Source organism: Squalius cephalus (assembly GCF_949319135.1).
Source record: "Squalius cephalus genome assembly, chromosome: 7".
NCBI classification, from domain to species: Eukaryota; Metazoa; Chordata; class Actinopteri; order Cypriniformes; family Leuciscidae; genus Squalius; species Squalius cephalus.
This window is the reverse complement of record NC_137128.1, coordinates 37,018,331-37,041,351: the sequence shown is the minus strand read 5'-3', so window position 1 is coordinate 37,041,351 and position 23,021 is coordinate 37,018,331. Positions and strand designations below refer to the sequence as shown.

The window sequence follows — 23,021 nt, the reverse complement described above, 5'->3', positions numbered from 1 at the left end:
CAACGCTCAAAGTTCAAAGCAAAGGAAGAAATTTGCTTTTAAAGAAATCTTTTTTTTATGGAAGTGTGGCTGGAAGGGACTACAGGACATTCCTCCTGGGTTAGTGACATCACTAACCCTAAAATTTACATAAACCCTGCCCCTGGGAACGAGCAGTCTATGTTGAGAAGAGGAAGAGTTGTTGTAGTAGAGCACATTTAGGAGTCAACTTGACGCGCTCGCTGTTGTACTTTTCTTTTGCGAAATTCGCGTCCGAAACTTTCGCATGTTAAAAAAATAAATAAGACCTCACGTTATGTCAATCATGCTTACACACTGCCTCCGAAACTTTCGACCGGAAAATTCCGAGCCACCGAATGATGGATACGAAAAAACGCATATGAAAATTTCGGACTCAGTGTGCAAGGACCTTAATTGTCCTCTCAGGAATCAGCGGTGAGAAGAAGAAAGGTATACACGTGACAGTGTTTATTTTAGTAGGCTACACCACCACCATAGACTGTAAAAAAAGCCACCACAAATACCACACTCTAAAAAGATTTGTGTAAAACCCAGTAAACCCTGAGATTATTACTTGTGACATTATAACAAAATATAAGGATAGAGAACAACTAAATTAACGATCTCTTAAATATTTTCTAATTTCACTAAACATTTCATTAAGTTTCGTGAACATTTTTATTAAACATGGACCTTTATGTTCATTAAAAAGGCTTTTTATGCTATTGTATGCTAATTTTTTTAATATAAGCAACTAATTTAGACGTGCAAACTGGGTGCCGGTGTGATGAGTCGTAAGTGCTTGGCTAGATTCGCCTCAAAGTCGTTCATCTTCGGATGCGGAGCCGCACGCGCTGTTACAAAATCTGCTGTGCACACCGCCAAGCGAAATGGGGTCTTGCGCAACCAACGCCCAGACTGCAATGACGTCATTTTTGCCGTGCGCACCTTCACGCTCGTGCGGACGCGGCGAGTATAAACCTAGCTTGAGTCTCTCCATCATTCCAATTTAAACATAAAAGGCAGAACAGTTTCTGACATTTTAGTGCTTGTCTGTGAAAGGTAATCGGAGCTCCTAATACACACTCAAGCTCTTGAAGCTCCGCCCTCTGTGCCAGGAGCAGCAGCTCATTTGCATTTAAAGGGACACACACGAAACAACGCGTTTTTACTGACCCTTAAAAAGGGACAATTTTAACATGCTGTTAAAAAGTATCTGTGGGGTATTTTGACCTAAAACTTCACATACACACTCTGGGGACAACAGAGTCTTATTTGACATATTGTAAAAAGGGGCATTATACCACCCCTTTAACATGCTAATAAACAGCTGACCTTTCCATTTGTTGACATGACATGGTTAGATTCAGATGGTAAATATCATATTTTAAGTTGGATGTCCACCTTAGAGATAATCACCATATTTATAATGAAACCGTCATATATTAAAGGTGCATTAAGCAACTTTTCATGTTAAAAATACCAGTTTTCTAACCCATACATGCTTAAACAATTGCCTGATGGGCTGAATGAGCCCTTCTCTGATCACTGAGATTGTCTCTATAATCCTGTAAAGTAAAATAAATAAGAGGGATTCGGGCCGGAATTTTAGACTGGGCGTGACGTCATGCACGTTCACGGCACGCTCACATAGCTATGTCTGGCAGGTTTGTGTATTCGCCGCCATTCTCCGTAGAAGATGGATTCTAAGAGACCGGCTTGTAGTTCATTTCAAACACCAACGCAAACTCCACGTAAGATAAAAAAAAGAAAACTTTTGTCCGTGAGCGTGCACACCTTTGGTTGCAGTTTCGCTTGCCGTCAGAGGGGGCATAGTTCTGCAAAAACTCAGAGACTTGCGCAATGCACCTTTAATAATATATAATAAAATATTGTTATGGGATCTCCTTCAATCATTTCAGAATCTTTACTTTTAAAATAATTTTGTTGCTGTATTTTTAAAATATATATTTATATCAACATATTTTAATGACAGTATATTTATTGAACAAAAATCTAATATCAAACAAATAATCAAAATAAACAGAAAATAGTGCAAACTTAACTAAAGTGATTGTTTTGAAATAAACATCAAAACGTTTTTTAAAGTAAACATAGTTTGACCACTGTAATGTTTTTTGTTTGTTTAATTTTCTGCAGCAGACAAAAAAACAAAAGTTTTTTTCCACAAAAAAAAAGTATTTCCACAAAATCATGTACACTTTCCACATAGACATCTAGGGAATGTATTTGAACAAATTATAAAAAATAAAATAAAACAAATATTAGTCACACAAATTAAAGATTAAATAACTTCAAGGTTTGATTGCAAAGCGACAGTGACAAGGCTGAATTCTGCATTGAAGAGCAACACAACTGTTGCTCCAAAGGTCACAATAAAAATACATTAAATGGAAAAATGGGACTAAAGCAGAAGTCTCCATTTTATTTTATTCATAATCTCATTATAGGAGAAACAGTAAGTGATCTCTTCTGTGATATTTCTTTTTTATCATCAAGATTTATTTGTGAGACATTAAGAAAACTAAACCACACTGTCACATAGTCCTCCCTTTGAATGTTTTGGCTTGAATTTTTCTGCAGGGTATGTGGACAGTGGTCCAGAACAAGGTCAGGTGTATTGGGGGGTGTATTTGCACATTGCTCTGACAAACACAAAAACAACCATTACAAGAATATATAACAAACAGAGAAAGGCTAACAAATCAGGGTGAAAGTCCCCTCAAGCACTGTATTAAAACATCTCCGTGTAAGCATCTATCAGTTAGAAGACATCAGCATTCGTTGTGTATCGTGTATCGCATTCATTGACGCAGCCATGCTTATGAGTACATTATGGGGTGCCTTCGGTTCACTAATTGGGCTGTTTTATGCTGGGATGCAGGTCATGGTGCCATGTCTTCCTCCATCCCCTCTCTCCACTTCTGTTTTTACTACTGATGAGGTAAGAGGATTTAAAGCAAACATTTTTACTTCATGCATCTTGTACTGTATAGTGAATTCATAACCTTGAAGATTATTTTCTAAGCTGAAAATCTGGTAAATATTGTGCTCATCTTTGCCTAAATGCCTGCTTCAGTTTTCAGATGTTCTGTAAATGCATTCATGTAGAAAAAAAGTTTAGTGACTGATTACATATAAAATGTCTGAATTTGCGTGTTGAATGCTCATGACCACAAGCACAGTAATGTCACCAAAGTCAGTCTTGGCTTTGTGGCAGGGTTATTATGATTAACTAAAACTATAAAAACATTTCTGTTAATTGAAATATAGCTGAAATTAAATAAAATATAAATAATGATAATTGAAAATATAATAAATAAAACTTTAATAGCAATATTTTAAAAAAGCACACAGTGAAATGACTAAAAAATGTAACTAAAATTAATTAACATGAAAAACATCAAATATAAGATAATCCAAAATATTAATAAATCTATAATAGCCTAAACCAAAATAAAAACTAAAATAACACTGCTATGTGGAGGAATGTAGAGTTGTTTGTAATGTATAGCCTAGATTTGTGTGATTATTAAGAATTTGACACATGAACTGAATTTATTCACATTAGCCTAGTTAAGTGGCAAACAATATTGTCATTATAGGCATATTGTTATTGTAGATATCACATATCCTACTTGTCCCAATATTTGTTAAAATATTTATTTAAAAAAATCCTGTGCAGTATATGGGCTCTTGGTATTTTGTGGCAGTGGCTGTATGGGATGAAGACGATCTTAAATCATTCGAAACCACCGACAGCTCTGTGCTTCACATCCAGAGAGTCGATAACACCACCCTGACTGTGACTGAAAGCTCTCGCGTGTGAGTGGAAAACTGCACACACACACACACACACACACACATTGACATATGGACTGTTCTATTACTTTTCAAGTATATTCAAATAATTTTGTTTGTATCACCACAGTGGAGATCAGTGTCAGAAAAAAACTTCGACCTACATCACTCTGCCTTTGATGGAGCATTTCCTGTTTAGAAATGGTAGGAACGGATAGGTCTACAACCTGATCAGACTGAACAATAATTCAACATTTATTATTCATGTTTAACATCACATAAAGGGTTCATGCAAGACAATTTCATGGTACTTTGTAACTATTTAGCGTGTTGGGTCTAATTTGTATGAATTCGTGAGATCTGCACTGCGGTTAGATAAGGGAAGGAGGACCTTCGTGTTCGTGCTTAACTTTTTTTTCTAGAAATCGTTCATTTTCGTTCAGTTTACATCCGAATTCATACAAAAATCGCCACCTCATAAAATAAGCCAGTTGGCCTACCGTTTTACCGTGAGATTGGGTTGATTCATATCAAGCTATTTCTCAGAGATCCTTTTATAATGTCAATCATAATTTAGTTATGTTTTTTTTTCAAAAGATGAATAATTTCTCATGATATCATTTTCCACTTTAAAATGTGTCACTGTATGAGCAGATTACGATACTATTGCACTGGTCTGGGATGGCAAGTTCATAAACTGCGCTTCGTGCATCATAATACTGTTTGTGGATGAAGACGAGGAAATGAGTGCTACGTTATTTGGTCAGTATCATCTTTGATCATAGTACCCCTCCACCTATGTGATCAAAGCAACATGTTAAACTGGACATTAATGAAGACAAAATGCACACACATATAATTCAACATGCACCCACCTCTGAAACCTTTCAAGTATAACCTTTAATACTGAATATGTGCTGCATGTACAGTCACCACCAATGCAAAGGGATTCAGTTACACAACTGACTTTTATTCATAATGTCTCTCTGTTTGTCTGTCTTCCATTGCAGCTCGTAGTCAAAAATTACCAGATGAAGTGATACGGGAATTTAAGTCAAAAATGGAGTGTTTATATATGGAAGATTTCGCACAGGCACCTCTGAAACAAGGTTGGCCAAAAGTTTGTGTCTTACACATTTAATTCTTGACCATGTAACTTAAGTATTGCAAAACAAAGGCCGGCAATCTGATGATATTATGAGTATGTTGTTTATGTAAAACTACATTTATCATACATATATCATTTATTTCAGGTTATTGTTCACTTAATGAGGCAGCTTAAAAAAAGAGGGGTAAGTGCAAACATTGTGTTTCTAAACTGACTTCTGTTTTCACTGAAAATTGCACATTTTATTTACTTTGCACAATTTCTCACTGCTAAAGGTCACGAGCAGCTGCAGAGATCTTCATAGTCCAGATCGACAATAAATGACTGCTTTGATGGACATTAGGAATCACTGTTACGGGCTTAGTGACTGATCTATTAATTGCATTTTCTGATTTGATATATTTTACTGAATGAGATTTCTTCAAAATAAATTAAATCAATATTTCAATGAAACAGTTTGTGTTTTGAGTTAAAAAAAAAAAAACTGATGGTATTAATATTCATAATTGTGTTTTAGATTCATGAAGTATCACGTTTCCACCCTGGTTAATTTCTCATCCTGCCACCATAACATGAATTATTTTTATGGTACCCAATCTGTTAACAAATAAACCAAACTGTAAATTTCAGTCCATCTGCATTACATTACATATTAATATAAATATATTAGTAAGAACAATCAATTGCAGTGATTCCGATCCTGTATGAAATTCAAAAACAATCATAATATATCTGGTTAAAAGAGTATGCATTTGTTAAGAAAAAATAGCAGTGTAACTTGATTAAAGAAATAAAACTATTTTGTTTGTATAAAACTTTATTGATGAAAATGGGTAACCCCCCACCCCACAAAAATACACTGTAAAACTATTAACCTTAAAAAAAACATCTGTTTTAAAGCCTATTCATTTAATACTTTCTAACATGGCAACTTATCTTTGTGCAAATTATATAAATGCATTTCCTTTTAAGATTATATTTTACAGTGTATACATGAAACATACTATTCACATTTTACTTTCACATGCAGTGGAATAATACACAGTTATTACTATTTACAGTAATCTTCAGTTTTCTTGTGACACAGATTGTTAAATGCAGTTATGGGTTCACTACAGTCATCAAAGCTCAAAGGCAGGGAAATAATTGTATATTTAATATATTAATTTGCCTCACTGAATTCTGTAACAAATCAGTAATGAGGCCATTTTAGTACAAACTTTCTGTTACACAGCAGAAGATGCGTTTCTTGCACTTCCATTTTACAGCATGCTTTGGCATGAAATTACATCCAAACACAATTTGTCAATGGTTTAAAGCCATCGTATTGGAATCACCTTGCCTTTTAACTATGTACCCAGTGACTTATTTATTAAATAATTTGTAAGGTAATAATAAATAGAGTTTAAAAAAACACACAAAAATACACAATCTTTTTTGTATTGTTTTCAACATTTTTTATATGATCTCTCATGGGATATAAAGGATTAATTGCTTATCTTCCTCATCTAACAGTTATTATTATTATAAAATATAGCTGCAAGCAGCAATTACAGGACCAGGCACAGCGGCAAAATCATCATGTAAATGTTATTCAAGTCAGACTGGACATAGAATTTCCGGTGAGGAGTTTAGGACTTCAAGCTAAAGTCCAGAAATAGAATTACTCATAACTTTTGACCAACAGGTGGCGCTGTCAGCCTTTTAATATGGGATTGTGCTAACGGCATACATTTTTTCTGAGATACAGCCTCAAATCCTTTTTAACATCCTCACCTTTGAACCCTTTGTGCTTGGCCCTTAAAAATGATACACACAGAATCCTTAATAGCTATTTTATAGAGCGATATTCATTCATTCGTGCACTTACATGTTTCTTTGCTCATGGGCACAACAAAAACATTTATACAAACACTGAAGACAATACTATTCATTTAAACACATTAGATATATATTGGCTACAATATAAATGCATTTGAATGATGCACTTATTCACCTTGGCTTGGTCTCAAACATGTTTGCTTTCCGATTTTTAGGATACTTTTGAACATTTGAACACTTCATTTTATCCTTGCTTTGCTTGTTTCCTCATGAATGTCTTTGTTCTCTTCAAAACTGAGCTGCCTTTAAAAAACTCCATCTCCTACGAACTCTGAGACTTGGTAAGAAATGTTTTATCATACTAATAAAGACAAGTTAAACAACATTCCCTCCAAAGTATAGTTCAGTTGCACATTTTGGTCATGTTGTACAGACAGAAATTTACCCTTAAATTTCTTGTGAGATCAGATGCCTCGTATTAACGTGACACAATTATGCACATATTTTACAGTAAATCGAGAACATGTTCTCTTTTGGCAGCACTAATTCCCTGCAAACAGGGTTTAATTGTCTTAGAAATCTAGAGAAAGCCCCTGTGATATAAAAGCATTAAATCCTGTTTTAAGTGCAATACCGTTATAATAAATCTAATTATTGAGCTCATATTAGCATTTAAAAATAGCATATTAAAATTTCAGCCCTCTTGAGTCACACAGCAGCACAGATGTGTGACTCTGACCCTGGCAAATGGCAATAACACTCCTGTTTTGTATAACAAAGGCACTTGACAAATATGAGGCATCTGTGTAAAGCTAAACGGGCACTTCTTTAGCTACAACTTCTCAAAAATTAAAGCTACACTGTGTAATTTTTTAAGTTGATTCTTTACAAAAAACACTTTGTTCTTTCAAAATGATATGTACTCATTAATGTGTAATTACTTCTACCAACTAATCAAGTATTCTCGTAAGCGTAGAATCTGCCATTTAGAATACATACGAGCGAGTCGCTCGAATGGCGGCAGCCATGTTGCACCTCCATCTTGAAAATACATTAGCCAAAGAGGGACATACCTTTCGCGTTTTTACACTCAGTGGCACCGTGACGAATGCGAGGGGGGGATTACTCGCGACTGCCGGCAGATTTGAAATAATACGGCCACTGTAGGAGTTAAAACGCCCTCAAAATGGGAGGGGCTAGAAAGTAATATTCAGTTGGTAGTCATAAACAATTTCACCGCTAGATGGGAGAAAATCCTACACAGTGTAGCTTTAAAGATTTTCTGCAAAGCCATTATATTAAACTGGGTGTTGCAGCAAAATATTTTGGAAATCAGTATCTGATAATCTGACTAAACAAGCTGAGCAATAACACATGATGCCCTGGTCACCATGTTTAAGAGCCCAACCAAGCCAAGCTGATGCATTTTACAAACATGACTGACACATTTTACTTCTAAGTTCTGTAATGCAGGGAATCTCCACTGACTCGCAGAGAATCCCCCAGAATGCAATCCAGTCTTTCATTTAGGAAAATCCATCAAATTCTTAAACTTTCACTCAATGATCGTTCTGATATGTCTGTCCATCTATTTAAAAACGCACACTTATTTTCCTGTGACAGTAATTTGCCATCATTGGTCCTGTTAAACTTACTCTTCTATAATTGATATTCAGAACTCTTTAGCTGATCAGTGAAAATACCACTACAAAAACTGATATATAACTAATATTTAACGCTGATGCAGGATGTGTGTCCACACACTCACTTCCTCTGGACAGGCTTCACACAGATGTGTGTGTGGTTCCTCCTCACTCGTTTCTGGAGGTGATGTCCTGATGTAGAGACACAAAATGGATGTTAGATTCTTTATTTAGTCTCATGTTTGTCTTGAGTACAGAAGCTTCATATAGTCAGGAGTCGCAGACGCAGATTCTCACCTCAGTCTTTGCTCTCCTCCAGCGCACTGCGCTCCCAGGTTTAGACATACCTGAGAATGAGAAAATGATTTTACTATATTTTACTCCTAAAATAATAGAGAAATAAGGTTGATTGATTATATAAATGTCCCTAAGTCTGATTGGTTTATATCTGTGTTATCATGTTGTTCAACAAGAATGTTGATTCAGAAATCAACATGTAATAATGTTTTTTTTACTTGAAAAATATTATTTCTGGTCATTGTGCATGAATCATTCGAGCACATTATTTAAAAGAAATGTCTGTCTTTGTCATTTTAAAAATATAATAACTTGGCTCATTCTGGTAACTCAAAAAAACAATTAATCAAAGTGAATTTTTCCACTAAAGAATATGTCAGAATTACAGAAGAATAATAGTGACTAAGCTTGCTATTTTACTTGATTTGGTTACTCACATATAGATGAAAGCAGAACCATGAACGCCACGGCTGCAGAAACACTTCCCAGCAGCCACCTGTGAGGATTATGATGTCATTAATCAATGTAAAGAAAACTTAAAGCTTTAAAACTTAAAGAAAACCTTTTTCACTTAATGAGCCACACAGACAGAAATCTCTCTCTCTATCTCTCTCTCTCTCTCTCTCTCTCTTTCTCACACACACACACACACACACACACACACTTTCATCATTACCCAGAGGAGATGGCAATGCAGAGGCACAGAGTGAGGATGAGGAGAAGGACTTTCCAGAGCACAGTTTCTGTAACAAATACAATAACAATCTGTTTCTTATTTTCCATATTCATCAAAACTCACTGTAGGCAAGGATGGGAGCTGTAGTTCTTTCATTCGCCCTTTTTTCTCACCTGACGATGTCTTGCTGGATGAGCTATAACTATTGAGATGACAGACAGATGGGGGAGGAACATCCAGGAGACCGCTCACTGATTGGCTGAATTGTTCATGGGCGGAGCAAGACTCGCACGGCGGCTCCTCCTCTTCTTCAAGCTGAGTCTGAGGAGGCACTTTATCAGAAGAGGAAACAGGATCTATGGGATCTATAAAGGAACACACACACACACACACGTTTACAAAAAGTGGACTGGCAACTATTTTAAACTATTTCTTTCTTAAACTAACTCCAAAACTAGAATCCCCCAAACCGTAGGTGAAGCTGATAGGTGTATCTTTCTCATAGCTGTGGTCCACCTCCTCCCATGATGATAACTGGATTGGGGTGATCGGGTCAGATCTTCTAAAAACACTTCCTTCCAGCCAGGACTGGCATGATTGGCTCATATCACTCAGAAGGCTGGCCAGTGACCTTTTTGCCCGGCGCCTTCGTCTGAATATGCTAACACACACACACAAACAAACATGTTGGGTGTCCATGTTTCATGGGGACTTTTCAAAGACATGATGATTTTTATACTTTACAAACTGTATATTCTATCCCCTATCCCTAACTCAGAAAACTTTCTGCATTTTTACATTTTCAAAAAACTTCATATTAAAATGTATAAGCTGTTTTCCTCGTGGAGCCCGACCAAATGGACACACAATGTCAGAATTTTACTATCTTTCTGGGGACATTTGGTCCTTACAATGCATGTTAACACACACACACACACACACACACACACACACACACACACACACACACACACACACACACACACACACACACACACACACACACACACACACACACACACACACACACACTAAGGTTTCATTATTCTGCCAGATCTAAAGTTGCTTTTTAACCCTCATAGACCCCAGCATTAAAATTTATGATGTATTCTTTTTCATAAAACATCATAAAAACTATTTTGTTGAAAATATTTGTGTCGGGGTAACAATTTACGGGGTAAATTATTATTATTTTTTTCACATTTTAGGGCTGCAAAATGTTACCATTATTTTTTGATACAGTAAGTTAATGTTTTGAATTCACAATGTATTTGAAATATAATATTTTTGAATCAGTAAAGATACAGTCATGAAAAGTTTAAAACAATTTAAATGTTGCAATAAATATTCATTTCAAAGCATATTTTTAATATAATATAGGCTAGTACTTATAATATAGTACAATAATATGCTATTATATAGGCTTAAATGAGACAATAATGACAATACATCTAAGAAATCACCTGATATTTTTTTTGTATCGTTCATCGAATAGGCTCCAATTGTGTGATAACAATAGAAAAAGTTTGACCCATAATGGCTAGCGTGACATTTTTGCTACACTCAGAAAATTCAAGTACGTTAAAAATGTCATTGCATGTAAGCGTTTTCTTATCACTAGACATAGGCTAGAAATATATATATTTTTAAATATGTGATGTCAAATACTAAATAGATAATAAATAAACAAATGAATTTGTTCTAAATGTGTAAATTGATTCAAATTAAACACTGTGTCAACTGACTGGCACCATATTGTGTGACTTTAGAAAGCTGTGGTATTTAAACTATTGTTGTGATAAATTTCAGAGTGTCATGTAATGTTATATGTAGTTTTTACCAATATTTTTTGAAAGCAAGGTATTAAATAATTGCTTTTAAACAAACTTTGCAATTCTGCTTAACTGGCTCTCTGAGGGTTAATTAAGAAATCAAGTACGAGACCCAACACTATATTGCGAAAATACTGTAAATGTGTAATGTATTTTAGCATAGGTGGAACGAAATCCATTTCATTAACTTCAGTATAACTGCACCTGAACATGGATGAATAAAGCAAAGAGAAACAAACATTTAAAGTTTTAAAAGATAGTCTGAAATCCAGCTCATTCATCCTCACAGCACACACAACAAAAACAAACACTGTCATGAATCTCACCGGACAAGATTCTCTTTGTATGAGACGCTGGTGTGTGAGGGAGTCAGGGTGACGTTACCCTCGTCGTCTGTGCTAAAACTGTCCTCTGTCAGTACGTAATAACCGTTGGCTAGTAGGCGGGGGCTTCGGCGACACGCACACACGGAGCCTGTCAGCGGATTGGTGGAAAAACACTCATAGGAGGAATCAGAGAAGTGGGAGACGTCAAGACTGAAAAGAGAAACAGCATTATACTTAAAGAAAACAGCAAGGCAGAACCTATAAAGATATGTTGCTGCTGCTTGTCTACATGCTCGTACCTGTGACAAATATGTTCAGCCTCCTGCCTCCTGGTCTTAATCGGAGAACCTATGACAAACACCAGGTCAGCATTACAACAGTCTTATCAATGAATGAGAGAGAGAGAGAGAGAGAGAGAGAGAGAGAGAGAGAGAGATGTGATATGAGGGCACACATACTTGTAACCGCTCCTTTGAAGAAGAAAGCCATTGCTTATGCTGCAGCCAAACCTGTAATACACAAAATAATATTCAACTCAAATGGATACTAGTACATAATCTACCGAATGCACACATATTGGTTTTGAATTATTTCTCTTTCTATTATTTCTTTTTTTGTTCTTCACATGGATATTCTTGAATAATTCATACATCAAACAAAAACATTCTAAAACGAAGATCAAATCAAAGCAAAAATACATATAAATGTAAATTATTATATATGGATATGAATAAACCAGTACTGATGAATGGTGATTGTAAAGAATGAAAAAGACAAAATAATACAAGGTGACTAACACAAGTCCATATTTGCTTTCTGGAAACAGGATCAAATGAACAAATTTTTACAGATCCATCACTTTTCTGCTATAGAGCTAGTCATTAATAAAACAAACAGAATGTTTTTACTATAGTCTTAAACAGAATGTTAATTTTTTTTCTAAAAAAAAAAAAAAAAACATCACAGAAATATTAAAAACACAAAAAATAAATGGTTACGGATTAAATATGTAGTAAAATAAAATATAATGTATATCAATTTAAAATTATGACGTGGAAATGGAATTACAGGCATGCTTTTTTGTAATGGATTCTAAAGAAATTAGGTCAAATGAGAGGAAAGACTATAATTTATGGTGTTTTTTTATTTAACGTTTTTGTTGTTTTTTCTAGATAATATTTGTAGATCAAATGTACAAAAATGCATGTATTTTATGAATGTATTGAATGAAAAATGGGGAGGGGTGTCTGACAGGATGGAAAGGGAGTGGGATGGGGAGGGGGAATCAGGGAGCCATGATGATTCAAAAGGGGATGATGCTGGCAAAGTAGGTGGAGACCAGTTACTGTACTTCCTGTTAACTACTTCCTGCCTGGAGATAAACGATTGGCTGATCAGAGTGTCATACATGTGTGTTCTGCTGCAGCTGCTATCAGAGAAGCTGAGGAGACCAACGGCAACGAATGAGGGAGCACAATAACCCATGCTCTCTCTCTCTCTGTCTCCCACACACACACACACACACACACACAAAGCAGCTTGTTTGTTTTCTCAAAAATCAGTTCCCAGAGTGATCACATGACACACTTCTTTAACTTATGTTTGCGGTTGAACAGAAAGTCCTCAAAACCCTCACACGCATTTCATGTAGTCTCTGTGAGTTAGAAACACAAGGACTACAAGATTAACATTATAACATCCTTAGTATAACTGAAAGTTGCAAATACATTAAAAACAAAGAAAACAAACTATGAGGAAATGTTATTGCAGCAGAGTGTTTAGTGAAATGAGTAACTGCAATATCAAAGCATTACTGAAATGCATGCCAACCACACATGCACACAAACAGAGCTTCATACATAAGCTCTGAATAACAATTGATTTATGTTGGCTTTACTTCCATTCTTATATACTTAATTATTTAATGAGAAATTGTCATTTAACCCATATAAGACTTTAGTGAAAAAATATGTTGATGTTTCTAATATTAATATTTGATGCATTGTCTATTTCTCAGTTCTTTTAGTTGTTTTATGTTTTCTGAGATTTCTTTGTTTACTTGTTTTTACTTTAAAAATAATAATCTTAAAGTAGCCTACAGCACTTTGGTCTACCTTTCTTAATAAATAAAATGGTCTACCTTACAGTTTTCATAAATCATTTGACTTAATATTAATAATAATAATTACTGTTATTTAACTCAGAATAAAAAAGAATAAAAAAGACATCTGGCGTCCTCGTTATCTTAATGCCCCGTCTGTTTAATTCTGCATTCAGACGCTCCTCGAGTCTTTGTTGATCGGCCTGCAGCAGTTACTGTGCGCGAGACACATTCACACACATATCGAGAGTTTATATTGTACATGGTAAACATACAAATCCATAAATCTAAAATCTCAGTGTATAAAAATAATATATAAGGTGATTGTGCTGAAGCGTAAAGTGATACTAACATCCGGTTTCTTCTCGCCACATTATTTAGCGCTGAATCTGCCTTGTTTCTAACGTAACTGCACAACACATATAGAAGAAATACGATTAAAAAAGAAGAGAAAAACAACACTTACCTAAACCACGGAGAATGCTGATAGCGGTGCTGTCTGTCCGCTTACTTACAAACATTGGCATGCATGAAGAACCACGCCTACAGTCTGAGAGAGAGAGAGAGAGAGAGAGAGAGAGAGAGAGAGAGAGAGAGAGAGAGAGATCAAAACAAAATAACGCTGTTCGAAAAAAAACTTATCTTAAGTATATGCACCAGTAATGCAAAAATATTTGACCAAATTAATTGTATTTATATATTAATTATGTATTTATATATCACTTTGGACAAGATTCACCCAAAAATGAAAATCATTTACTTACCTTATGTCATTCAAAACCATAGGCTGTCAAAAAAAGAAACCTGTATGTCTTTCTTCTGCTGAACACAAAAGATATTTTGAAGAATGTGGGAAATAACCGTTTTGTTTACCATAGTATGGAAGCCCATATCTGCCAAAAAAAAATAAAAAAATAAAAAAAAAATAAAAAATAATAATATTATCTATATATATATACTGTACTGTACATTTCTGACTTATGGATATTACTTTGACAAAGTCACCTCTTATAAAAGATTACTCTAAATTGTAATGTAGAAACATGCATTTTCTACTCTGAAACAAAATGTATTGTGAAAAGCGCTATACAAATAAATGTCAATTCTGAAAAAATCAAAAAAACAATTCTTATATTACAAGATAAAAAGTGACAAAAAGTCATACGTCATATTTAGACTTTTTATTGCATAATTATGAATTAGTATGACATAATTTTCTACTTTTTGTCTCAGAATTGTGACTTGGTATATCATGATTTATACATTTTGTCATAATGACTTTGCATCATAAATATGATTTATCAAAGTTTTGTTGCAGAAATGGGCTTCCATTGTATGGACTAAAATATTAGTCCATAACCATGAGGGTGAAAAGATGATTAATGAACTATCCCTTTAAATGTAAATGTCCAAGCTTTCGGAGCAACAGATATTCAGGCACAGAATCTCAAAAGTACAAAGACTGATACAGTTCTGGAACTGTATTTCTGATTTTATTTCAGCTTTTAGTGCGTGTGTCAGACAAAAGACAAGTTATACGTTTGTAGATGGTTCATGGGATTAATTATTCATCATTTAAATTCCCAGTTAGGAATCTTCAGTTGAATAGTTGATTATTACACCATTTAAGAGTTACTACTCTTTTTTTACTTGAGAATTCCTATAAATATTACAATTCAAAAGAGAGAATTTCAACAAGTATTGTTCTTAGGCTGAACACAGACTCAACAAATGTTTCCTGAGGATGTGGACTGATAAACTGAGCTTGTGCAAATGAACTAAAGTAGACCAGAATAATCTCTAGTGTTTCTCTGCAATGTGTGAGGATGACATCATGGAACAGTTACATGTGTGTGTAATGCTGAACTCAGGGGCCTCTACTACCAACACCATTCTCTGGGGACGGTTACGCAAGATAAAACTCTGAGAGTGAAGGGTCTAGTGAGAATATTTATTTTATTGTTCAATACTATATATTTTGTTATTTACACGTAAAAACACATTTAAACCCAACAAAATATTTATATAAAATATAACCAACACCAGCTCTGAGTTTGGCTCAGTAAGTCTGCGCGTTGGGCTCTAATAGGTGTGTAGCATGCATGTCTCTGGTCATGTTGTTTTTCTCTCGGAGTTTGGATTGCAGTAACGTGTGCTCCACCACTCCCATCCGAACATCCATCTGCTCAATCTCCTGCTTCAGCTTGGTCAGACTCTGACGGATCTTCACCACTGGAGCTGCATCACAAAACACATGGACAAGCATAAACTCCAGCTCACATAAACAAACTGCACCATCAGTAGAGGGTGAAAGAGTGTTTGTTGTGCGTGCGGATTACCTCCATCAGACATGCTGCTGCCTTTCTCTTCCATTTCCTGTTTTACTTTCTCTAGCTCCTCACTGATCTGAAGCACAAATATATATACGTTATTATTTGAATATTGTGTGGCTATGTGGACATAGTAAGGCTGTGTACACTCATTTATTAAAAACACAATGCTTTTTAATTGTTACTGTGTTGTAACCAAAAGATGGTCAAATCATTGTAATGCATATATTCTTGCGATGTTTTTTTTAGACTCACCTCAGCCAGAATCCTGGTTCTCTCTGTGACGCCTCCACTGGCCTGCTGATAAAGCTCTTTTACCTGACCAACAAAAACACACGCGCTTGACCATCCTGTGTTTTGACAGGTTGAGGGTAAGTAATACATTTTGGGGTATTGATTTGGTCAAGATGTTCACCTTGTTGAGCTGTGCTTGTGCTTGGCGGTATTCTGAAATGAGATGCTCGAGCTGAGTATTGAGATATTTCTCGCGACTGCTTACTTTCTCCAGAGTTTTACTGATGTCCTCCCTCAGCTTAAACAGACAACCCTGAACACACACATATATATACATACTTAGGTTTAATATTTCACATTATTATCTATGGATGGATGGACGGATGGATGGATGACCTTGGCGTCGTGCAAGGACGTGTTGATGCCATCTTGATGTTGATGCATTTGATCAAGGTGAATCCTCCAATCCTGAAACACAGTAACCTGTTACTCAGTATTCAGCCAATCAGAGTCTCTCCATCACCGTGCAGGTGAGAAACAGCGATTAAAGGTTGCAGAATTTGAGACCTTGTTGTCGGTGCGGATGGTGACTTTAAGTTGTGGAAGAACTCGCTCCACCTCTAGATTCCACTCAGCAGCATCAACATCTGACTCCAGAACCACTGCAGGCCTTGAACCGCTGAGCTCCTAAACACACATATATCTACCAGTTGACTTTTACTGTACATACTGGGTAAAATGTTAAAGGAGAACTCCGGTCAATTTTAACATTGAGCTCATTTTTTTGTACATTTGGAGTGCTGTCAATACAGAGAACAACGACAAAAATCGGTGTTGCCTACACCGAATTATTCTATTTTTAAAATTTGCACCCTGTTGACTTCAATAGGGCAAGTAGTAAGCCTGCTTTTTAGCCTCTTAACATCCTTTAAGTGTCATTACAAGTGCACAGAAAATGTGAGTGATTCCTTCCGAGTGAACACGAGTGAGTCTGACTGCAGTAGATGTTAGAGATATTAATAAAAACGAAGTTAATTCAGCCAGCGCTCATGCCTTTGTTTACATCCTGTTTTCGGTGGAACGCCATAGTAATCGATTGTCGAGTTCACGCGCGTGATCATTGGTAACTAAACCTATGCGCGTGAACTCGACAATCGATTACTATGGCGTTCCACCGAAAACAGGATGTAAACAAAGGCATGAGCGCTGGCTGAATTAACTTCGTTTTTATTAATATCTCTAACATCTACTGCAGTCAGACTCACTCGTGTTCACTCGGAAGGAATCACTCACATTTTCTGTGCACTTGTAATGACACTTAAAGGATGTTAAGAGGCTAAAAAGCAGGCTTACTACTTGCCCTATTGAAGTCAACAGGGTGCAAACTTTAAAAATAGAATAACTCGGTGTAGGCAACACCGATTTTTGTCGTTGTTCTCTGTATTGACAGCACTCCAAGTGTACAAAAAAATGAGCTCAATGTTAAAATTGACCGGAGTTCTCCTTTAAGTACTAGTTCTTTAAGTTATTAATAAACATCCCTCCTAACTAGTATAAAAGACTGGGCTATTCATGCTTTGTTGCACACACACAAATATCACCTCTCATATGGAACAACTCACAATCTTCAGAGAAAGACAGTAATTACTTCTTTCATGTTTATATTATATGTAAGAGATAATCCACAGCTAGCTGTACATTAAATGATTTGAATGCACGACGCAGAGTCTATTCAAATCATTTAATGCACAGCTAGCCGTGGATTTCCTGCTTATACCATGGTCATTTGCCAGCATTGACAAGTTAAAGATGTTAATGATGTTTGTAGCACAATATTATATTAATATTATAAGAGTAAAAATGACAGTTATTTTTGTGTTACGGCTCATTAGCATTCTGCTTGCTTTAAATATGACACAGAGATGAAGCAGTGTTGTAAGATCACATTTATTTAAATGAAAGAATTAGCATTTATTTGAATTAATTATCGAGAGAGAGAGAGAGAGAGAGAGAGAGAGAGAGAGAGAGAGAGAGAGAGAGAGAGAGAGAGAGAGAGAGAGAGAGCAATGAAACAATGAAACCAGCGTATTGATATAGAACGGTAATTAAACTGACTGGAATTAGCTGTGCATTAAACTGTTTTAATGCACACCTTCCAGCCAATCAGAATTGAGTATTCAGAAAGACCATAAAGTATAATACTATAAAAAATGCACATGCCAATATTTAAAATAAAACTCACACTCTGATTGGTTCTGGTCTTCAGTGCATCTAAATCAAGTCCGTCCTCTTCCTCATACTCCTCATCCTCCTGCTGAAGAGCCACATTTTTAATGAATGTATGTGTGATTCACTTTACACATGAGTCTGTGTGTGTGTGATTCACTGTCATGTCTTCCTCCTGTGTGAATTGGGAGTGGGCGATAGTAGCAAACATTTATATTATGATATTCTCTATTTTTGTTGATAAAATATATCACCCATCTGATTTTTATGTTTTATTGCTTTGATGCAAAACAATATCCAAAATAAAAGTAAGGTATCACATTTGTATACTAATTTTAAGTCACATAAATTGCAAAAAAACAAAAAAAAAACAATTTATCTTAAAAACAAATATATAAAAATGGCATTTATATCTCAATTTTTTTTTTAAGACAAACAAACAGCTGAGCTAGATTACTCAATCCAATTTACAACAGTGAAAAAAACTGCTAATAGGAGAGCGTGGCAGATAGCAGCAGTAACTCAGGAAGGGGAAGCTTAGCTTAGAATAAAGTTTAAGACTCTCTGACTCACTGTCATCTCTTCTTCCACTTTACTGAGTGTGAGCTCAGCATCATCTTCCTGCACACAATCATCTTCCACCTCCACAGACGGGTACAGAGGCCTGATAAAGAGAAAATACCTGTGTTATTGTGTGTGTGTGTATAGTGGGAACAGAAAGTTTGTGAACCCTGGTGAAATTTGTGGTTCTACTACAACAAGATTGATATTAAAACTAAAGTAGCAAAGAACATCATCCCAACCTGCATTCAGCTCATGGTGTGTGCCGTTATGTATGTGTGTACCTGTTCCAGATGAATCCTTTACTCTTTAGTGCTTTTTCTACCAGCTGGTCTAGAACATTACAGACATGCTCTCCAGATCCAGACTTCAGCTTAGATGGGGGGAAATCAACCTGGCCACCCTATAAACACACACACATTCACACACATACATACAGTGACAATCATGAAACCCAAATGCATCTACGCACACTTGTGAGGGTGTCATCACTGTGATAATGTCTGACCAGGGCACGCAGCTCAGACAGGATGTTGGAGACGGTGGCGTTGGGGTCGTCGTACTCCTGCGGTGCATCAAACGGCCGTCCACACAGGGAAATCAACCAGGCGGCAATTACACTGAACATATAGAACTGCTCTCCGGGGTTCGACAACACGTGAGGGCTAGAGACAAAATAATGCCTGAAAAACACAGAAAACATGTATTTGAACAAATCTCTGTTTGAGAAGAAACACTGAACCAGTATACAGATTTTAAATCGATTCCTGGAATTTTACTTAAAAGTAACCCATGTCATGTTTTTCACGATTGCTTGAGATTGCAATTGCTTAAAATGTTCAAAAGGTTGTTTTTTTTTACTCTTTATAAGTTATAGGCTGTTTATAAGTCTCTATGAGGACTAGATTAAAATATACAACGTGATTTGGATGTTATTATTAGATGATTCTTCAAAGATAACATATTAGTATTTGGGCCGAATCTGGTTGAATTTCGGCTGCGAGTTTGGACCACATACCACATGGAATTATGGCCCAAGATTGGCCCAAAAGCTACATGCTATAAGTAAACCAGATCCATGCCAGAAGCAGACCAAAACTCACCCACAACTTCTTCCATGTTCCCAGAAATCAGCCATAACTGGCCCACAACAGTGCCAGAATCACCAGATGTCAGCCAGAAAAGAGCCAAACTGCCACCACCTTTCCCCCCCAGAACTCACCCACAACTGGACCAATATTATGCCAGAATCCCCAAAACTGAGCCAGAAATAATATTCATATATTGTGAAATGTAGGCCTATATATAAAAAAACAGAAACCAAGCAAATGCAAAGTAGCCTATGACGAGTTTTAATGATGTTGACAAAAAAAAAATTAAAACAATATGAGAATGTGTCAAGAGAAAATACACAAAATAATGCACAAATTAGCATAAACCAAAATAAAGTTGTTAAAATAAGTGAAAATGAAAAAAAAAAAAAGCATATACTATTACTGCCTTCACGTGCTATCGGAAATTTCCTACTTCCCAGTTGTGATTATTACTAGCTCATTGCATTAAAATTTTGACTTGAGAGTGCGTTCATGTCCAATTTTTAAACTAGGAAACTAACGTTAGCTAGTATGTTAGTATTATAGACTTTAAGGTTAGTATTTACGATAATTCCGATAGCACGTGAAGGCAGCATATAAAACATGATCATGCCTTATAATCTATAAAGTAGCGATTCTGAGTCTCTCACCTGGACAGAGGTTTGATGTTGTGTTTGTCCAGAACCTGCTGCTCATAATCCAGAACTTTGAGTTTATCCAGCAGATCCTCCATTAGCACGAACGTCTGATGGACCGAACCGGGTCCGCGCTCTTCCTCCTCCGCCATCCCTCTCTCTCTCACTGTTCACATTCAAAAAGCTTTATTGGAAAGGCAAAAGAGATTTAAAGCTTAATTACACATTATAGATATGTATACACACATATTTCTCCTACTCTCTGTGTATTTTTGTCAGGTCGTTTCCCGCAGGCTAACGTTACATTAGGGGACTCAGGATGTTGTAGTTACTGTCGCCAAGAATGACGTCAGACACGATGGTGGCCATGATAGGAAACAAAATAATAGTACTGAATAGTGACGGATGATAATAAACAATGAGCAATAATGAATGATATAACATATGTGACTTGTAAATAAAACGGCAATAGCAAGCCAAGACTCTTAAAATGACTGTTTGACTGAACGTTTTGTGCAAGAATCTCATAGTGCTGCCACGCGCTGGAGCGGAGAAGAAACGGTGCTACTACAGAGTACAGACAAGGTTATGCTTGTATTCTTATCTCTCTACATTCCTGTCTTATCCATGAATAGACACATAGTCAAAGTTTAAGAAATGCTTATCAATTTATTTTTATCATACATTATCGTTCAAAAGTTTTTTAATGTTAAAAGAAGTCTCTTCTGCTCACCAACGCTGTATTTATTGGATCCAAAATACAGCAAAACTAGCAATATTCGGAAATATTTTAATTTAAAATAACTGTCTTCTGTTTGATTATATTTTAAAATGCAATTTATTTCTGTGATGGCAAAGCATCATTATTCCAGTCTTCAGTGCCACGTGATTCTTCAGAATTGGTGTTTCTGGTGTTTCTAACGTCAAAAACTACCTTGTAACCAGAGCCATGTAACCAATCATGTCAAAGTGTGATCGTCAAGGAGTATGGCAAGCCGTTTAAACTTTTATTCATTTCCAGGATATGAATTCTTGATATCAACAATTAAATTGTCACTAGTTAAAATGATAATTATTAATATCTGGAATTCGATTTCTACTAGTAACAATTGAATTGCTACTGCTAACAATGTTAATTTTTATATTAGACGGTGGTGTCCATACCGGAGACATTGGTATCGGTGCTGGAGATGGTGGTGTCCGTGCCGGTGTCTGTTCCGAAGAAGTTGGTGTCCATTCCGGAGATGGTGGTGTCCGTGCCGGAGACGGTGGTGTCCGTGCCGGAGACATTGATGTCCGTGCCGGAGACGGTGGTGTCCTTTCCGGAGATGGTGGTGTCCGTGCTGGAGACATTGGTGTCCGTGCCGGAGACGGTGCGTGCCGGAGACATTGGTGTCCGTGCCGGAGACGGTGGTGTCCTTGCCGGAGACAGTGGTGTCCTTTCCGGAGAAGATGGTGTCTGCGCCGGAGACATTGGTGTCCTTTCCGGAGACATTGGTGTCCGTGCCGGAGACATTGGTGTCCATGCCGGAGACTGTGGTGTCCGTGCCGGGAGATGGTGGTTTCCGTTCCGGAATAGTTGGTGTCCGTTACGGAGACATTGGTGTCCTTTCCGGAGACGTTGTTGTCCTTTCCTGAGACAGTGGTGACCGTGCTGGAGACGGTGGTGTCCTTTCCGGAGACATTGGTGTCCGTGCCGGAGACGGTGGTGTCCGTGCCGGAGTCGTTGGTGTCCATTCCGGAGACGTTGGTGTCCCTTCCGGAGACGTTGTTGTCCATGCCTGAGACAGTGGTGTCCGTGCCGGAGATGTTGGTGTCCTTTCCGGAGACATTGGTGTCCGTGCCGGAGACGGTGGTGTCCGTGCCGGAGTCGTTGGTGTCCGTTCCGGAGACGTTGGTGTCCCTTCCGGAGACGTTGTTGTCCATGCCAGAGACGGTGGTGTCTGTGCCGGAGATGGTAGTGTCCATGCCGGAGACGGTGGTGTCCGTGCCGGAGATGGTAGTGTCCATGCCGGAGACGGTGGTGTCCGTGCCAAAGACATTGGTGTTCGTGCCGGAGATGGTGGTGTCCTTTCCGGAGACGGTGGTGTCCGTGCCGGATGGGGGTGTCCTTTCTGGGGACGGTGGTGTCCGTGCTGGAGACGGTGGTGTCCGTGCCGTGTTTGTGCCATAGACGTTGATGTCCTTGCCGGAGACAGTGGTGTCCATTCCGGAGACGCTGGTGTCCGTTCCGGAGACATTGGTGTCCGTGCCGGAGACGGTGGTGTCCATGCCGGAGGCGGTGGTGTCTGTGCCGGTGTCCGTGCTGGAGACAA

The 23,021-nt window shown here is 37.1% G+C and overlaps 3 protein-coding genes across 4 annotated transcripts; 1 reads left to right on the top strand and 2 right to left on the bottom strand.

Moving 5' to 3' along the window:
- The first annotated feature begins 2,698 nt into the window (after nucleotides 1-2,698).
- On the top strand, nucleotides 2,699-6,337 carry apom (apolipoprotein M). Its single transcript, XM_079875437.1, has 7 exons — nucleotides 2,699-2,965; nucleotides 3,707-3,846; nucleotides 3,953-4,026; nucleotides 4,477-4,584; nucleotides 4,833-4,931; nucleotides 5,076-5,114; nucleotides 5,206-6,337. Exons 1-6 carry the CDS (start codon nucleotides 2,840-2,842, stop codon nucleotides 5,102-5,104), a joined length of 576 nt encoding a protein of 191 aa, XP_079731563.1. The 5' UTR covers nucleotides 2,699-2,839; the 3' UTR covers nucleotides 5,105-5,114; nucleotides 5,206-6,337.
- Nucleotides 6,322-14,183, bottom strand: tmem71 (transmembrane protein 71). Its single transcript, XM_079875430.1, has 10 exons — nucleotides 14,093-14,183; nucleotides 11,984-12,034; nucleotides 11,825-11,873; nucleotides 11,526-11,735; nucleotides 9,838-10,028; nucleotides 9,541-9,732; nucleotides 9,368-9,434; nucleotides 9,129-9,187; nucleotides 8,692-8,741; nucleotides 6,322-8,586 (listed from the first exon to the last, which is right to left on the bottom strand). Exons 2-10 carry the CDS (start codon nucleotides 12,012-12,014, stop codon nucleotides 8,563-8,565), a joined length of 873 nt encoding a protein of 290 aa, XP_079731556.1. The 5' UTR covers nucleotides 12,015-12,034; nucleotides 14,093-14,183; the 3' UTR covers nucleotides 6,322-8,562.
- Nucleotides 14,184-14,793: 610 nt separating this feature from the next.
- On the bottom strand, nucleotides 14,794-21,210 carry ift57 (intraflagellar transport 57 homolog (Chlamydomonas)). Of its 2 annotated transcripts, none has more exons than XM_079875403.1 (12): nucleotides 20,953-21,210; nucleotides 20,722-20,872; nucleotides 19,486-19,660; nucleotides 19,262-19,380; nucleotides 18,990-19,080; nucleotides 18,433-18,504; nucleotides 16,758-16,877; nucleotides 16,587-16,658; nucleotides 16,372-16,503; nucleotides 16,212-16,274; nucleotides 15,966-16,032; nucleotides 14,794-15,864 (listed from the first exon to the last, which is right to left on the bottom strand). In XM_079875403.1, exons 2-12 carry the CDS (start codon nucleotides 20,856-20,858, stop codon nucleotides 15,686-15,688), a joined length of 1,227 nt encoding a protein of 408 aa, XP_079731529.1. In that variant the 5' UTR covers nucleotides 20,859-20,872; nucleotides 20,953-21,210; the 3' UTR covers nucleotides 14,794-15,685. The 2 variants fall into 2 exon arrangements, with proteins under 2 accessions (XP_079731529.1, XP_079731530.1); XM_079875404.1 differs by having other exon boundaries at nucleotides 20,966-21,099.
- Between the last annotated feature and the right edge of the window lie 1,811 nt (nucleotides 21,211-23,021).

Coding starts and splice junctions, on each gene's coding strand:
- apom (XM_079875437.1), top strand. CDS start 2,840: ATGCTTATGAGTACATTATGGGGTGCCTTCGGTTCACTAATTGGGCTG. Junction 2,966..3,706: donor CTGTTTTTACTACTGATGAG/GTAAGAGGATTT, acceptor AATCCTGTGCAG/TATATGGGCTCTTGGTATTT. Junction 4,027..4,476: donor GCATTTCCTGTTTAGAAATG/GTAGGAACGGAT, acceptor CTGTATGAGCAG/ATTACGATACTATTGCACTG.
- ift57 (XM_079875404.1), bottom strand. Junction 16,504..16,586: donor CGTCCTTGCACGACGCCAAG/GTCATCCATCCA, acceptor GTGTGTGTTCAG/GGTTGTCTGTTTAAGCTGAG. Junction 16,275..16,371: donor CACAAGCACAGCTCAACAAG/GTGAACATCTTG, acceptor TTTGTTGGTCAG/GTAAAAGAGCTTTATCAGCA.
- tmem71 (XM_079875430.1), bottom strand. CDS start 12,014: ATGGCTTTCTTCTTCAAAGGAGCGGTTACAA. Junction 11,874..11,983: donor CTTCAAAGGAGCGGTTACAA/GTATGTGTGCCC, acceptor TGTTTGTCATAG/GTTCTCCGATTAAGACCAGG. Junction 10,029..11,525: donor TACAAAGAGAATCTTGTCCG/GTGAGATTCATG, acceptor TGTGTGTGTTAG/CATATTCAGACGAAGGCGCC.